At 39.0% G+C, this 18,888-nt stretch overlaps 1 protein-coding gene across 1 annotated transcript in view; it reads right to left on the bottom strand.

Moving 5' to 3' along the window:
* Window positions 1-16,907, bottom strand: part of LOC104998139 (chromosome unknown open reading frame, human C11orf73) — a 37,292-nt gene extending 20,385 nt beyond the window's left edge. Inside the window, exons 1-2 of the mRNA XM_010853163.1 lie at window positions 16,663-16,907; window positions 14,262-14,499 (exon numbers count right to left, since the gene is read on the bottom strand). Of these exons, the coding sequence (XP_010851465.1) occupies window positions 14,262-14,499; window positions 16,663-16,692 (268 nt within the window). The 5' untranslated portion in view covers window positions 16,693-16,907. The remainder of the gene's footprint in view (window positions 1-14,261; window positions 14,500-16,662) is intronic.
* Between the last annotated feature and the right edge of the window lie 1,981 nt (window positions 16,908-18,888).

An 18,888-nucleotide genomic window follows, 5' to 3' on the forward strand; every position in this document is an offset into this window, starting at 1 on the left:
AAGGCTGAGCGCCGAAGAATAGATGCTTTTGAACTGTGGTGTTGGAGAAGACTCTTGAGAGTCCCTTGGACTGCAAGGAGATCCAACCAGTACATTCTGAAAGAGATCAGCCCTAGGATTTCTTTGGAGGGAATGATGCTAAAGCTGAACTCCAGTACTTTGGCCACCTCATGCAAAGAGTTGACTCATTGGAAAAGACTCTGATGCTGGGAGGGATTGGGGGCCGGAGGAGAAGGGGACGACAGAGGATGAGATGGCTGGATGGCATCACTGACTCGATGGACCTGAGTCTGAGTGAACTCCAGGAGTTGGTGATGGACAGGGAGGCCTGGCGTGCTGCGATTCATGGGGTCGCAAAGAGTCGGACACGACTGAGCGACTGATCTGATCTGATCTGATCTGAGGTGAAACTATAAACTACAGTACATCCAGACAAGACAATATCGCATGCGTGCTCAGTCATGTCTGACTCTTTGCAACCCCATGGACTGTAGCCCACCAAGCTCCTCTGTCTATGGCATTCTCCAGGCAAGAATACTGGAGAGGGTTTCCATGCACTCCTCCAGGGGCTCTTCCCCACCCAGGGACTGAACCTGCATCTCCTGCACTGGCAAGCTGATTATTTACCACTTAGCCACCTGGGAAGCCCTAATGCAGTATTACTTAGCACTAAAAATAAAATAAGCTATCAAGTGATGAAAAGACATGAAAAAACTATATTTAAACGCCTATTACTAAGCAAAAGAAGCCAATCTGCATGAAAAGATTTCACTTGTATAATGCCAACTATATGACATTCTGAAACAGACAAACCTAGAGACAATTTAAAAAAGTCAGTGGCTGCCGGTGGGGAGGTGAGGCAATGTGGTACATAGGCAGAGCACAAAAGATTTTTCAGAGCAGTGAAAATACTCTATATGACATTATAATTATAGATATATATCCGTAAACATGTGTCCAAGCCTGTAAGAGTGAACTCTAAGGTAAACTGTGGACTTCGGGTGATTATGATGCATCAATGTAGGTTAAAAGAAAAAAGCATTTTGGTTAATGATGCTGATAATAGGACAGACCTAAGCATGTGTGGGAGCAGGGGTATATGAGCAATCTATGTACCTCCCTCTCAATTTTGTTATAAACCTAAAACTGCTCTTTAAAAAAGCCTGGTTTTTTTTTTTTTTTGGTTTTTTTGTTTTTTTTTTTAAACAATTGTACTTCTATATATCAGTAATAAGGGCTTCCCTAGTGGCTCAGCTGGTAAAGAACCCACCTGTAATGCAGCAGACCCTGGTTCAATTCCTGTGTTGGCAAGTTTCCCTGGAGAAGGAATAGGTCACCCACTCCAGTATTTTTGAGTTTCCCTGGTGGCTCAGACAGTAAAGAATCCACCCGCAATGTGGGAGACCTGGGTTCAATCCCTGGGTCGCAAAGATTCCCTGGAGGAGGGAATGGCAACCCACTCTAGTATCCTTGTCTGGAGAATCCCATGGACAGAAGAGCCTGGCAGGATATAGGCTAAAGCCCGTGGGGTCGCAAAGAATCGGACACAACTGAGCAACTAAGCACAGCACAGCATACCAATAATAACTGGAAATCTAAAGTAATTTGAGGGGCAAGAAAAAGCCAAAAAGGTAAACAATAAATAGGTAAACTATAACCTATCAACAAAATGTAATTCTATACTACTATTTTAAACAAACAGGGAAAAAAGGACCATACACTTCACATCCATGTTTCTGAAAACCTTTTAATGCATATCATCTTTTGTTTTAAAACACATGAAAATCTCATCCTGTGTTTCCACTTCAGCCCATCTAAAGACCAGAGTGTGTCTGTTTCTCACTCTATAGTACCTGACTGGTGGAAAAGGAGGGTTAAAAAAAAAAAAGAGAGAGAGGAGAAGATTCAACAGTAAATACTTTTTAGCACATCAAAGTTTCATAAAAATTTAATTCCACATGAAATAATATTAAGTGAAAATGGCAGAAAATAGCAGTTATAAACGTATGAACTATATATACATATAAAACAATGCATAGGAATGTGAATGTAGGTTTCTCCTTAAATTTACTTTGGAAAGTGAAAAGATCTATATCATTTAGAATAGTGAATAAAAATCTGGGTATCTTGATTCTAATCCCTGCTCAATTTTAGAAACTCTCTTGAAACTTTCTAGATCTCAAGTGTCTCAACAGTAAATTTAAGGATTGGATGAAATTATTTCTAGGACCTTCTATTCTAAAATTCCATGGCTTATTCTTTTATTATACTTGGCAAGGATATGCTCTATTAGTTTTCTGTAGTACCAACTACCTTTCTTATGATTCTCTAACAACCGCCAAGACAATAATGATCCGTTATCCACACCCAGTACACTTTTTCCAGGCCTCCTACATATTTATTTAAAACGCCATTTTAATCCAGGAATTCAGTTCCACTTGTAGGTGTTTCTTCTACAGAAATATAGTGCTAAAAAATATGTACAAAAATATATGTAAGAATGTTGATTGTAGCATTGCTATAAACAATTTTTAAAAAACGGAAATAATCCAAATTTCCATCAATGAGGACTCAGTTCAGTTCAGTCGCTCAGTCGTGTCCAACTCTTTGTGACCCCATGGACTGCATAAATAATCAAAGTGGATTAGTTAAATATTATTTTGGTACTGCATAACATACAATTGTTGCCTAAAAGTTAACAGTATTTCTAAGTGAAATATTTAATTTCTCTGACATCCAGTCTCTTGAAAGCCAGAGGCTAATAATATCCACCTCTAAATGTTGTTGTTAAAGAATAATGAGATAATACACACGAAAGCCCAGGACAATGCACTGCATGAGCAGATATTCAATGTTACCCTTTCCTTCATTCTTTCAACACCATAAAATCTTCCTAATTGGCTGCTCTGGCTCTAATCTCAACAAAATTTTCCAAGCCATCCCAGACAATGATTTTCCTAAAACATCATTTTTTAAAATATCATTCTCCTGCTCAAACACTTTCCTACCAGAGGAAAAAAAAAAATGAAACCCCACATGGTATAACCATCGCACAACAGCCTCACTTTACCTTTAAACCTTACTGCATCCCCATCTGAGACTTCCCAAGTAGAAGTCTATCATGCTACCTTTAAAAGTCTCCTCCTGTCACTTGAAGGTGTGGTGTACACTACTGCTTTCATAACTTTGCTGACTTCCTTATGCAATCAACTTCCCATCCTCCCACTTCCATCCCAACCAAATCTAGTCATGCTTCAAGCTCATGCTCCAGGCTAATCTTCCACTGAGCCATTTTCAATTATCTCAGGTCACTAATCTGCTTCCTATGAATACTGTCTTGGAGTGGTTTTAATATTCACACACAGATATGGAGACCTAAACGAAAGCAGTCATCAATTTGAAGTGCATGTGCTAAGGATGAAGTAGATATACACCAGAGTTTTTACAAAAGCAAGTATTTTTCTTCTGTAATTTGTTTAATGGAAATGTCTAAAGCAATTTCTAGTATACTTCCCAAGTTTAATAATTAAAAATTATAATACAGCAAAAGACCTATAGTGCCTATAGCTAACTACTTTTTAAAATCTAAGTTCCACACAAATTTTATTTTTGTCAATACTCCCTTTTATGTGCTGATCTGAGTTTGCATATAATTCCTATAAACCAAACAATTTCTTTATGTAATACTCCCAGTATTTCATAATTTTTACTAAGTTTTTAATTCAATGTCTCTTCCACACTAAACACCAAGCACAGTGTATCTAAAGATAAAAATTGCAAGACTGATTTAAACTTTCCCAATTCTCTAACCACCAAACTGTATTTCCTAAGCTTGTGCCTTTTATTTATTTACTATTTTAAGGATTTCTAGATCCCATGAAAGAAGAAAGAAAGAAGTGCAGTTTCTTCTCGTTTAATATCAAACCTTCCCTTCTACATTTTAAGAGTTTAGTCCCATACTAATTCTCAATTATTATCTCAGATTGTTCCAGCATCAGTCTAAAAAATGTATTCATTGTGTTAACTCCTTTTCAGAACCCAAGAGTCACAAAGAATCTTCTATCAAAATAAAACTCACAGTAACTGGTTTTAAGATCCCCTATCCACCGAAATTCTCTCAACAGAGCCCTCTGCTCCTCACATTCTCCAACCAAAATCTTTCAATGCAAAATTAAGAAATCTGTTCATCATCCAGAAGAGAACCGCAAACACTACCAAAGTTTAACATGAAATCTGCTTCATTTGAACTATCCTCCTTACTCCAAAAAATTCTGTTAGATTCTCTAATAAATTCTCAGTTCAATCACAATTGCCTAAAGTTACTTCATCAAGTCTCTCTTCCACCCTGCTGTGCTAATTAGCTAGATTTGCTCAATGTAATAAAGTTTATAAAAGGCATCTCAAAGCTTCAAAAAAATAAATCCATTACAAGTCTACCTATTTTTAAATTGCAGTAATACACAATTCCCAAATATAAAAGTCTAATCTTTTCTGCATAAATTAAGAATTCTAATATTTTAAACATCCAAAAAGTACTTTTCCAAACATACTAGCAAAGAACCACCACAGCATTTTATCATTTGTCTAATGCTGATAATCACTCAGTTCAGTTCAGTCACTCAGTCGTGTCTGACTCTTTGTGACCCCATGAACAGCAGCATGCCAGGCCTCCCTGTCCATCACCAACTCCTGGAGTTTACCCAAACTCATGTCCATCTAGTCAGTGATGCCATCCAACCATCTCATCCTCTGATGGACCTTTCTCCTTCTACCTTCAATCTTTCCCAGCATCTGGGTCTTTTCAAATGAGTCAGTTCTTCACATCAGGTGCCCAAAGTATTGGAGTTTCACCTTCAACATCAGTCCTTTCAATGAATATTCAGGACTGATTTCCTTTAGGATGGATTGGTTGGATCTCTTTGCAGTCCAAGGGACTCTCAAGAGTCTTCTCCAATACCAGAGTTCAAAAGCATCAATTCTTCGGTGCTCAGCTTTCTTTACCGTCCAACTCTCATGTCCACACAACTACTGGAAAAACCATAGCCTTGACTAGATGGACATTTGTCAGCAAAGTAATGTCTCTGCTTTTTAATATACTGTCTAGGTTGGTCATAGCTTTTCTTCTAAGGACCAAGTGTGTTTTCATTTCATGGCTGCAGTCACCATCTGCAGTGATTTTGAAGCCCAAGAAAACAGTCTTCTCTCACTGTTTTCATTGTTTCCCCATCTATTTGCCAAGTGATAGGACTGGTGCCATCATCTTAGTTTTCTGTATGCTGAGTTTTAAGCTAACTTTTTCACTCTCCTCTTTCACTTCCATCAAGAGGCTCTTTAGTTCTTCTTCATTTTCTGCCATAAGGGTGGTGTCATCTGCATATCTGAGGTGACTGATATTTCTCCCAGCAATCTTGAATCCAGCCCAGCATTTCACATGATGTACTCTGCAAATAAGTTAAATAAGCAGGGTGACAATATACAGCCTTTTGATGTACTTCTTTCCGGTACTGTTGGAACCAGTCTGTTGTTCCATGTCCAGTTCTAACTGTTCCTTCTTGACCTGCATACAGATTTCTCAGGAAACAGGTCAGGTGGTCTGGTATTCCCATCTCTTTAAGAATTTTCCAGCTTGTTGTGATCCACACAGTCAAAGGCTTTGGCATAGTCAGTAAAGCAAAAGTAGTTGTTTCTCTGGAACTCACTTTGCTTTTTCGATGATCCAACAGATGTTGGCAATTTGATCTCTGGTTCCTCTGCCTTTTCTAAATCCAGCTTGAACATCTCGAAGTTCACAGTTCATGTATTGTTAAAGCCTGGCTTGGAGAATTTTGAGCATTACTTTGCTAGTGTGTGAGATGAGTGCAATTGTGCAGTAGTTTGAACATTCTTTGGCATTTCCTTTCTTTGCAATTGGAATGAAAACTGATCTTTTCACAAACGACTGACCCAGACTTGCCTGTGTATCCAGGAATCTCCAGCAGAGGCGTGGGTCGACGGTGGCCTGCTGCAGGGTCGGGGGCGCTGAGTGCGGCAGTGTGTGCATGGGACCTTTTGAAGGAGGTTGCCATTATCTTCATTACCTCCACCATAGTTTGGTCTCAAGTCAAACAAGAGGAAGGGAACACAGCCCCACCCATCAACAGAAAATTGGATTAAAGATTTACTGAGCATGGCCCCGCCAATCAGAACAAGACCCAGTTTCCCCCTCAGTCAGTCTCTCCCATCAGGAAGCTTCCATAAGCCTCTTATCCTTCTCCATCAGAGGGCAGACAGAATGAAAACCACAATCACAGAAAACTAACCAAACTGATCACAGTGACCACAGCCTTGTCTAACTCAATGAAACTATGATAATCACTAAGTCTCTATGTATTTTAAGCTGCTTTATTTCTCTTTAATAAAACATTCTGCTTTACTCAGTACAAATATTGCCTTGAAATTTCATTCTGTTTTCATAACTAAAACTATCAAAAGCCATGTTATAGTTCTGGAAATGATGAGAAATAATGCATTTTTTAAAAGACAGGAGAGTAAAAGAACTATTTGTATTATCAAAATGGAAATAAATCCATTTTCCTGAAATGGACTAGGTATTATTTTGGGATTGTGTTTTGGACTGTTTAATTTCACAACAGAAATCATAATGTCACTGACTAATTACTATTGACTAATTACTATAATTGGTTAAAGCAATTATATTAACTAATTTTTGATTGCTGAATTTTCTCTACACTGGATGAGATAACACAATAAGGAAATGTCTGGGTTTTTATGATCTCTGAATATATGTCCACTGCCCCTCAACCTTTTGTGTGTCACAAGAGAAAAGGGGAAAAGATAGCCGAAGGCAATAAAAGCATGACAGGAGAAAGCAATTTTCACTATTCGCAAGGCATCTCCTTCAGGGAATATAGTGATGATCATAAACGAAAAAGAGACACTGAATCCCTTTCCAACTCAAAATGCTGGCACAGAGCAAAGAGAGGTGAGGGTAAGGTGACAACAACTGACCATTAATAATTAATATGTCTTCAAAAACAACCAAGGGTCCTGGTGTACTAGATGACGGCCAATATTAACCTTAATCAATGCATGAATCTGGGTATAAAGTAAGTCTGCATTTTCCAGCTATGCAAAGGTTAACAGTTGGTTGACTACTAGCCTACTGCTACCGCTACTGCTAAGTCACCTCAGACATGTCCGACTCTGTGCGATCCCATAGACAACAGCCCACCAGGCTCCCCCGTCCCTGGGATGCTCCAGGCAAGAACACTGGAGTGGGTTGCCATTTCCTTCTCCAATGCAGGAAAGTGAAAAGTGAAAGTGAAGTCACTTAGTCGTGTCCGACTCTTAGCGACCCCATGAACTACAGCCTATCAGGCTCCTCCGTCCTTGGGATTTTCCAGGCAAGAGTACTGGAGTGGGGTGCCATTGCCTTCTCCTAGCCTATTGCTATACAAACAAAACCCACCACTTTGTTTAAGGCATTGCTACCATGTAGGAAATGGCAACCCACTCCTATATTCTTGCCTGGGAAATCCCATGGACAAAGGAGCCTGGGAGGCTACAGTCCCTGGGGTCATAAAGAGCTGTACACAACTGACCACGCACGCACACACATGCACAAACACACACACACGCATCAAGTTCCAAAGGCTCTTCACACCCAAACCGAAACTGTTCTCTCTCTCTTACCCCAAGTTAGCTGCTTCTCCACTTAGGCTGCTTATTACTATTAACATTTACCAGTATACATGTAATCTTCTAGCATGTTTTCCAACTAGTAATTTGTTTAAACAAACTATATAACAGTATCTATTTCCATTTCTCTTTCCTTTTTAAATCAATACATATTTGTACAAATATAAATATTCACTAGTTTATGCTTTACCTTAAAATGGAGCAGTTTGAGAGCTCCCAAGTGAGATGAATGCAGAAAAATGTCATTCCTTCCGCTTTTTAACAAAAGGTGTTGGAATGGTTAGATATGCACTTGCCAAAATAAAAAAAATTGAATTTCAATCTGTACTTTGCACTACATACAGAAATTTATTCAAGTTGGATCCCAGATATAAATGTAAAATCTAAAACTAAAAACATCTAGGACAAAATTTTTATAACCTCACATTAGGCAAAGATTTCTTAGAGGCAACACCAAAACCACAATCCAGAATAGAAAAAACTGAAAAAACTAACTTTACCAAAATTAAAAACATGCTCTATGTAAATCAATCAAGTAAATTTTTTAAAAAGATGCAAAGGAACAAATCATTAAATAAGATATCTGTAAACAAAACAAAAACAAAAAAACCCATCAACTTATGCTGTAAAGAGACAAACCAAAAACCAGAAAAAAAATTTCAAATCACATCTCATAAATAACTTGTGTCAAGAATATACACAGAACTCTCAAAACTCAATAATATGAAAACAACCCCATCTATAAAAAAACAAAAACAGATTTGAACAAACACTTCAAGGAAGATACAGAGACAGCAAATAAGCACTTGAAAAAATGCTCATATCACTAGTCATCAAGGAAATGCAAACTTAAAACCTAATGGGATACCATTATACAACTATTCAGCTCAGTTCAGTTCAGTCGCTCAGTTGTGTCTGATTCTTTGCGACCCCATGAATCGCAGCACTCCAGGCCTCCCTGTCCATCACCAACTCCCGGAGTTCACCCAAACTCATGACCATCGAGTTGGTGATGCCATCCAGCCATCTCATCCTCTGTCGTCCCCTTCTCCTCCGGCCCCCAATCCCTCCCAGCATCAGAGTCTTTTCCAATGAGTCAACTCTTCGCATAAGATGGCCAAAGCATTGGAGTTTCAGCTTCAGCATCAGTCCTTCCAATGAACACCCAGGACTGATCTCCTTTAGAATGGACTGGATGGATCTCCTTGCAGTCCAAGGGACTCTCAAGAGTCTTCTCCAGCACCACAGTTCAAAAGCATCAATTCTTCGGCGCTCAGCTTTCTTCACAGTCCAACTCTCACATCTGTACATGACCACAGGAAAAACCATAGCCTTGACTAGATGCACCTTTGTTGGCAAAGTAATGTCTCTGCTTTTGAATATGCTATCTAGGTTGGTCATAACTTTACTTCCAAGGAGTAAGTGTCTTTTAATTTCATGGCTGCAATCACCATCTGCAGTGATTTTGGAGCCTGAAAAAATAGAAGGCCTAACACTGATCATGTGTGGACAAGGCCAGGGAGGAACCAGAACTTTCAAACACTACAGACTGAAATGTAAAACAGTAATCATGCTGCAAAATAGTCTGGCAGTTTCTTAAAAAGTTAGCACAGAAGTACCCTATGATCCAGTCATTCCACTCCTAGGTATTTATCTGTATTGTATTGTGTGTACACGCTCAGTTGTGTCCAACTCTTCACCACCCCATGGACTGTAGCCCACCAGGCTCCTCTCTCCATGGAATTCTCCAGTCAAGAATATCAGAGTCGGTTGCCTTTCCTATTCCAAGGGATCTTACTGACCCAGGGATCGAACCTGCACCTCTTGCATCTCCTGCACTGGCAGGCAGATTCTTTACCACTGAGCTACCTGGCTAACAGAAATGAAACCATATGTCCATACAGACTTACACACAAATGTTCACAGCAGTTTTACTTTTATAAGCCAAAAACTGAAACAATCCAAATGTCCATCAACAAGTGAATGGATACACAATGGTGGTATACCAGACAACTACCCAGCAATAAATAGCAACGAATTACTATTGTGATGAGTTACTCTACAATGTGGATGACTGAAAAAGTCTTTGTCCTGACTGAAAGAAAACTCTAGAAAATGAAACATTACAGTGACAGAAAGCAGATCAGTAGTTTCCTGGGGTAGAAGGGGAGACAGGAGAGGAGATTACAAAGGAGCACTAGGAAACTTTTAGGGGTGATGGATATATTCATTATCTTGATTGTGGTAATGGTTTTACAGGTGTAAACATATATCAAAATTGATCAAAAGGTACACTTTAAATATATGCAGGTTAGCTGAACTGTGTGTGCACTCAGTCATATCCAACACTTTGCACCCCCCCAGACTGTAGCCCGCCAGGCTTCTCTGTCCACGGGATTCTCCTGGCAAGAATACTGAAGTGTTTTTATACATCTTAAATGTGCCATAATGACAAGTTTTAAAAATAAAGATACCTTATTGAATTCACTTTGTGACTTTCATATGTACATAGATATAAATATCCAAATAAATAAACTGGCTTAGGCCAAATTTCCTCTTTCATATTTTCCTTGTCCTTTTTGATAAAGCGGTTTTATTAGCTTCAAAATCTAAACTGGGTAACTGCCTCTTCTCCTGTTCTCTAACACATAAGATATAAACAATCTGTTTCATAAAGGTGTAACTGAACTTTTTAACCCTTTCAGTCTGATAGTGGTATGTAGAAGGGAAAGGTATATTTTTAATTGCTCATTTTAATTTTTTTTGATATTTTATCTCATCATGATTTAAATTTGAGTCAGTTTAGTGTATTTTTCTAGAATATAGCCAATTTTATATGTTCCTTTACTGTTCTCAAATGTACTGGCATAAAATTTCTTGTAAATTTTACTAAACTGTATTATAGTTACGTCTCCATTTTCAAAAACACTGTGTGTTTTTCCCTAAATATACCTTTCAGTAGCTCATTATTTGTCTTTTCAAAGGATCCGATTTGTATTTCATTAAGTCCCTCCACTGTTCCTTTGCTTTCTGTTATTAATTTCTGTTCTTTAGCACTATCATTTTTGCATCTACTTTCTTAGTTTGCTTAAACACTTAGCCCACTCATTTCCGTTTCTTTTCAAATATTATCACTTAAGCCTATGAGTTAATCTCTTCAGTATTACCTTGAAGAAGAAGGACTCGTCCAGTTGTGTCCGACTCTTTGCGACCCCATGGACTATACAGTCTGTGGAATTCTCCAGGCCAGAATACTGGAGTGGGTAGCGGTTCCCTTCTCCAGTGGATCTTCCCAACCCAGAGACTGAACCCAGGTCTCCCACATTGCAGGCGGATTATTCACCAGCTGAGCCACAAGGGATGTGATGTTTTATTCTGTAGAGGCCTGGCGTGCTACAATCCATGGAGTCGCAAAGAGTCGGACACAACAGAGCGACTGACTGACTGTAGAAGTTTAATTTCCACAGTTATTTCTTCTGCAACCCACCTAATTACTTTAAAATATTTTTAAATTTCTAAACATGACAATGCTTTATCTTTTGATTTGTAATTAGACTGCACTGTGGGCTGCACAGTGATAATCTCCCATTAGCTACAACTTGCTTCATGACTTGCTATAAGGTCAAATTTCATAAATGTTCTGTGTACTTAAAAAATGTGTATGATCTAATTATTAGTTTCAGGGTTCTATAGCATCCCAAGATTGTTAATTCTTCATTCAAATTTTCATTCCTTACTATTTTACTTGATGTATTGAGAAGTGTGTTAAAAATACCGATTATAAAGTTCTCTATATTTGAGGTTGTCTTTTATATTATACACAAATTCATGACATTTACTTTTTCCTAGAAATATTTAAGCCTTCCTAGTGATGATCTCATTCTTAAGGAATGAACCTCTTATTCCTTGATAATGTTTTTGTATTAGTCTCATTTTTCTTAAACACATCTATGACAGCTTCAGGGGAGTGGGGGTCCTTGCATTAGAATATTTTAGATGCATTATTGATAAACATCACTATAATTATTTGTTTGCTGTCTTTAAAAGAAATCCCATCCCAGAGTCTCCATGCTTTCTCTGGTAAGTTTATTCTGTTTACATTTATTTTGATAACTGATATATATGAAATTATTTCCACAGCTTTGTTTTCAATACGATGCATTTTCTTTTTCTTTCCTTTTTTTAAGTTTTCCTTATAATTTTAACAGAACTACTTAAAAGTAGAATCAATTTTATTACTCTTTCTAAACAACAGCACCTCAGAAAGCTTACTCAGACTACTACCTCCTTCAATTCTTATGCATTTATTTACTGTATTGTTTCATATAATCAAACTGTCCCAATTTGTCTATGCTTACCAATTTCTCTGCTAACTTTGAGTCTTTCATCCTCTTCTACATTCTGGATTCCTTCCATCAAAGTTCCCTTCCATCAAAGTTCAACTACCTACAGCACTTCTTTCAGCAATGGTCTGTCAGTAGCAAACTCTCCATCTCCACCTGAAAACGTTCATTTCTCCTTCACTGTACAATGACAATAACCAATGAGGGTTATGTCATTTTTCCTTGGCACTTTGAAATACTAATCTAGAGAACTTTTACCTTCATTCATGCTGTTGATAAATCTGCTAAACTAACTGCTGTTCAGTTACAAGTGACTTGTCTTCTCTCTCTGGTTCCTTTATTAGTTTCTCTATATATTTACCATCCAGTGATTTCACTACAGAGTACTAGGTTGTCCATATTTTTTCTTACTTATAGAGTGTCTATTTTTATGCACAGTCACAGTAAGTGATTTTAGAATGACCATTTTCTTAATTTTCCCAAAGAGTTTTCAGAACCAATACCACATTATAAGAGGCATTAATTTACTACATACAATGGATGTCCTAGGACAATGACTGTCAAACTTTAGAAGGCAACAGAAACACCTTGGAAACCTACTGAAAAACTTGGACTCCAGCCAAGTCTTCTAATTCGGTGTGTCTGGGGTCCTATCACGTATCCCCATTTTCAACAAGTTTACAGGCTGATGCTGCTGGTAGGGGAATCATGTTAAGAACCACTTCCTTAGGGATTAGGAATAATTATCTCAAGGAACCCCTACTCAGAAGGACTGCAGGAATTCGTTGTTTCTTAAATCTAGAGGTTAGTCTTTACCATCAATCTAAACCATGTTTAGCTGTAAATATTACCCTTTCCCATTTCTCCCCGCAGAAATCCAACTAAATAAATAACAGCAGCTAACAGTTCATTATCTGACCAGAAATGCTCCAGTTCATTATTCACAGTCCTCAAGGTAAACACAGAATTTGACCCTATCATTCTCCTACTCAATTGTTCACTGGCTCCTCTACAACTACAGGGACAAGTCTTTATGAGGGAGAGAAACATGGGCTTCAGAGTACATGCAATTTTTTTAGTGTTTCACTATGCTTATATTACACACTTTTTTGACACTATCCAATAGGTCTGTGATCAAAGCATGTTAAAACTCGCTAACCTATTAAATTCAAATGAGTCAGTGTGATTCAAAAGCTTTTCAGCCTTTCTAACCTATTAAATTCAAATGAGTCAGTGTGATTCAAAAGCTTTTCAGCCTTTCATGACCCATGCCTGCATCCTATGCCCCATGCCTTGTGCCATTCTGAGCACACCACGATTTCAAACTTTTATCATTATATCCATATTACCTCCACCTAGAAAAGAATGCCCAATAGGCCTCTCATAGGCCTGACAAACACCTACTCATCTTGTCAAAGGGTTTAATATCACCTCCGCCCAGAAATTTTCCCCAACCTACTAAGGGTTGCCTACTTGGTTGCTCCCTTTACCGATTCTCTAAGCACTTTATACAAACACACACAACTACTTTTCAACCGTCTAAATAATGGTCCAAACATGTTGTCTAAAATACGACTTTTCCTTAGACTCTACAGACTATTTCTAAGAGAAGATATATTTATAATCTAAGACTTTCCATGTTTCTTTTCATCTAGACTTTCAAAGGAACCAGACATCCATTGGGAGTAAATGTACCTAGTTCTATTTTCAGTTTCTACACAAAATACCTCAAGCATGTAAACAAGATTTGTCCCTCTAAGATCTAGCATCTGCAATGTCAATAAAACCAACACAACATTGAAGGGGTAATCAAACCTAAGAATTCAAAAATCTTCATAGAAAAAAAGGACTCTCATACTTCCTACACAAGTCTACTTGGTTTACCTGTTTAAACACTGATGTATATATACTACAAATTTGAGAACATTCCTCTCATTATTCATTAAACACCCTCTCACTCAAAAATATCTCTTTATAAAGGTATACACCATATAAAGAGAATCACAGTGACTGGTTCTCTCCAGGGGCACAGGATGGGAGTATGAGGTCCCTTCACTTACCATTTTTCAAATGTGTATCATCTGATTTTTTTTTAAACAATGTTACGTATTACTTTAGCAATCAGAAAAATATAATGAAAAGTGAAAAAAGCCATATTCTATGCTATGCTATTTAAGAAAAAAGTTTAACTACGCAACTACTTTAATATATTATTCTTACCAGATTTAAGACCTGAAATTTTGAAGATGGCACTTGGTTTCCCATTCGTGACAAATCCTAGGAGTTGCCATACTGGCATTCCATTTGAATCAGGATAGGAAAAGTAGACAGAGCCTCCCATTCCTTCAGGAAATGGGACTGTTCCCAGCATAAAAACCACCACATGGTTGATATTTTCATAATCAGGCAAGTCAAAAACAAATTTATCCTCTGCCACTTGCTGTGCAGCTGTTTGCACCTAGAAAATAAGAAACTCACCTTAGTTCAATAGTTTGATAAGTTACTATAGCCCTTTTAGTGTTGCTGTAAGCCCTGTTAAAAGATACAGTTGACTACTGTCATCATGCCAAGCCTAACACTGGGTGAATCTGATACTCTAATTATGGAATTACCAAATACACCAGAGAGTGCTAACTTTAATAGAAAACCTAAAAATATATATCTAGGCTTAAAATGATTTAATGAATGCAATCTTTTAAAAACATGACTAAATTATTTGAGAAGAGCCCAGAAAAGACTATATTTAAATAATAAATCACTACAGCTTCAAAATGTTATAAAAATGAAACACCACACCATGAAAGCCTTATCTTCTAGTTTGAAGGTAAAGAAACTCCAGGTAATTAAAATGAGTAAGCAATCCATAAGTAGTTACTGTCAATTCTCATTATTTGCAGATTCCCTATTTGTCATTTTGCCTACTCACTAAAATATATTTGTAACCCCCAAATTACTAACCTTCAGTTCAAATATGGAGAATAAAACAAAGGAAGAAAGAACATAAACCAAACTGCCCATATTAGTATTAAATTCAATTTTATCAGTTTTTGGCATGCAATCTTAAAGGCATGTAAAATTATGGTACGTACAAATCCTCAAGCAAAATAAACATTTCTTAATGCCAACTCTGTCAAAAGCACCAGACATTCTGTAAATTTGTATTATGACAGTCTAATCCTCAACCCGAGGTAAAAAAAAAATGACCTCTTTTACTTAAGAAAAGTTTTCAAGGAAAGAAAATTGACTTCCTAATTTTAGATTAGATGGACTTTTTTAGTAAAAGAATAATATTGTTAAGTGCTGAGGTACTCTAGGTCTCTTTACCCTTTATTTCGATTAACATGTTCAAATACTGCAGAATTAAGAGTCAAACGCTGTGAAAAAACGTTGCCATCAACGAACCCGTCCTGGATATCCATTACAGAGATGAGGTAATAAGTAAATAGACAAAGGCACTGCGGTAACTAAATTCCCTGCAAATTAGTTAACAACACGAATTCCATAGGGCCTTTCTATTCTTCAGGAAAAATCACACACATTTTAAAGGTCATTCATTAATGAAATTCATCCTCAGATTCCGCGGGTGGGCTGGTCATTTTTCCTATCAAGGGCAGATGCAATCCAAACTTTTCACCAGTGTTATCTCCTACCAGCGCCAAAAGGCACCTCTCAGCCATTTAAGGGACAGACAAATTTTCTGAGGATAGCCAGGTCCAATTTCTCTCTCTAGTTCCTTACACTGTGTACAGTCTACATTGTTTAAAACAAATTGATGAAAAACTTAACAAAGAAACTGCAGCATTTAACAAAGCAGGGAGAAAACATAAAAAGAACTCTTGGTGAAAAAATAATCAGGTCTGAAATGAATCTGAATGGTTTCTACGAAGGCAAGCAAGATTCACCCTCCAGATTATTCCTCAACAATTCCAGGTACTTATCTTATTTACCTAACAATTCATTAAGGAAGGCAATCTCTCTCTCTCTCTTTTTTTTTTTTTTTGCAATCTCTTTTTTACGCAATAAGGAAACTCGCTGCTCACATCATTTTGGAGTCATCACTGGCACGGCTCCCGATTAAGTTTCACGAATTTCTACCAAGCAACTTCAAATTACGTTAACCCTATTTTTATTAGAACCCTTCCAAAGGGACCCAGAAGTTAAACACTGACCGAACATCTTAACCTTCGACAGGCTGGACACTACCGGCTAGATCAAATTTACCTCGAATTCCCTTTCTGAGCTCAGGCGAGTATTTATACTGCCAACTGAGCTTAAGTTCCTCAACTGCAAAAGAAAACGAGAAGCACCACCTCACTAGTTACCGCTTAAGTTTGGGGTGCCAAAAAAGCGCTACGAAGAAAGCTGAAATGAAGCGCAGTGAACAAAAGGCGTGCGCTGCCTAGAGTAAGGCACACTCAAGAAGAGGCAGTGAATACTGGGACTACTGTCAAGAGCGCTGGGGGCAAAGAAGGGCGCAAACCCAGCCTCCACGCTCACGCTCTCCGCCGGAAAGCAGATGGAAGAGGTCTTCCCCGAACCCGGCGCACCCCCACCCCCACTCCCAGTGGCCTCGCCCTTGGGGTGTCGCCCCCTTCCTAAGACCATCCGACCCTTTCCTCACCAGCCTGCCCGCCACCAAGCAGCCGAACATGGCGGCGGCGACTCCCCTCGGCCTGCAAGGATCCGAGGCCAAGGACTAGAAGTCCTGGGGCTACTGCCGTGGTCGAGCCCAAGAACCTTCCAGAACGTGGAATAGGCCTCCTGCCCCTCAGCTACATAGTGACGAGGACAGGGGCAGGAACGCCTTCTGCCTCCGCGACCTCTAACCCCCAGTTTCCTAATCAGCGCCTCTCAGGCGACGAGTACTTCCGGGGCTTTAGACAGGTGGGCCGGTTCCGGCTAAGACTACAAGTCCCAGGAAGCCCTGCGTCGGCTTCCGGGAAGGGGGCGCGCGGTATTTGCCCTTTGGATTGATGGTCCGCACTCAAATGAGCGGTTTCAAAGCAGGCTGGAGGTGTTGCTCACGTTTGTGTTACATTTCAGCGATTACATTGCGCTTTTACAATCATTTCTCTGGATCTTTTCAAAAACCGTGTGAGTTGGTTATTATTATCTGCATTTTGTGGGCGAGGAAATTGCCCAGAGTGACCAGCCCCAAATCTTCACACAGCACTCAGGGACGGAATTTAAATCCAAGTCCTGATTCAAATCCGAGTTTCTTTCTGCTATCAGTCAGTCAGTCAGTTCAGTTGCTCAGTCGTGTCCGACTCTTTGCGACCCCATGGACTGCAGCATGCCAGGCCTCCCTGTCCATCACCAACTCCTGGAGCTTACTCAGACTCGTCCATTGAGTCAGTGATGCCGTCCAACCATCTCATCCTCTGTCATCCCCTTCTCCTCCCACCTTCAGTCTTTCCCAGCATCAGGGTTTTTTCCAGTGCGTCAGTTCTTCGCATCAAGTGGCCAAAGTATTGGAGTTTCAGCTTCAGCATCAGTCCTTCCAATGAATATTCAGGACTGATTTCTTTAGGATGGTTGGATCTCCTTGCAGTCCAAGGGACTCTCAAGAGTCTTCTCCAACACCACAGTTCAAAAGCATTAATTCTTCGGCGCTCAGCTTTCTTTATAGTCTAACTCTCACATCCATGCATGACTACTGGAAAAACCATAGCTTTGACTAGAAGGACCATTGTTGGCAACCTCTTGATAAAGCTTTCTGCTATATGTTAGCTGAAAATTACTGATTTTTAATCAGCTGTTTTGTACTTGACATTTTTTTTTTTGTAGTTCTTTACAACTTCACTTGGCTTCTCCATTTATTTGCTGTAAAAAAAAAATTGTAAGCAAGTTGTATAGTAATATCCTTGTACTTTAATGGCATCTTTGTAAAATAAGAATAATTGTGTCTGTCTCCTGGGATTGCTGTGAGGGTTAAATGAGTTTAAGCCCTTAGAACTTGGCAGTACTTCACTAAAGGCTGTTTTGTTGTAAAATGTCTTGTCTTGTTTTGTCTGTGAATTTGCAGAAAAGGTTCATAGCCAGAAGAACCGGTGTCAAGTACTGACTGCCACCAGTACTGTTCTGTGTTTCAAAACTTCAGTTCCCTTTCCTCTCCAATAGGGAGATAAAGTATCCCCTTTGTGAAGGTCTCTGCTCAACTTGAAATATCTGAGCTTAGTCCACCAGGAACCAGCACGTTTATCCCAGGTTTGTATGTGGAGGATCAGAGTATTTGAAACAGTAGTCCTCTGGTCTCCACTCCAGCACCATAGACTTGGACCATCTGTCTGTCTCAGATACTTCTTTGAATAGCCAAGCCAAAGATTAATAGATAGAAGAGGATCTTTCTACCAGTGTCTCCAGCTTTCTGCCTAAGAAGTCCCAGAATCTTCAGAATAAGAAGGCCATTCATATGAGACTATTTCATGAGTGGCAGACAAACTGCCTGGACTCAGAGCCCATCTCTGTCATTAATTAGTTTATAATCTTAGGCCAGCTAACCTAACACTACCTTTTCCTCCTTTTCACCATGTATAGAATGAGATAGTAATAAGGTTCTTATAAACGTTATTACATGTAAAGTAGTAGCCAGATTATTTGTTGTTGTTCAGTTGCCAAGTTGTGTCTGACTCTTTGCAGTCCCATGAACTGCAGCATGCCATGCTTCACTGTCCTTCGCTATCTTCCAGAGTTTGTTCACACCCATGTTCCTTGAGTGGGTGATGCCATCCAACCACCACATCCTCTGTCACCACCCCCCTCAGTCTTTTCCAGCATCAGGGTCTTTTCCAGTGAATCAGCTCTTTGCATCAGGTGGCCAAAGTATTGGAGCCTCAGCCTCAGCATC

This window comes from Bison bison, unplaced genomic scaffold (assembly GCF_000754665.1).
Source record: "Bison bison bison isolate TAMUID 2011002044 unplaced genomic scaffold, Bison_UMD1.0 scf7180017864324, whole genome shotgun sequence".
Taxonomy (NCBI): domain Eukaryota; kingdom Metazoa; phylum Chordata; class Mammalia; order Artiodactyla; family Bovidae; genus Bison; species Bison bison.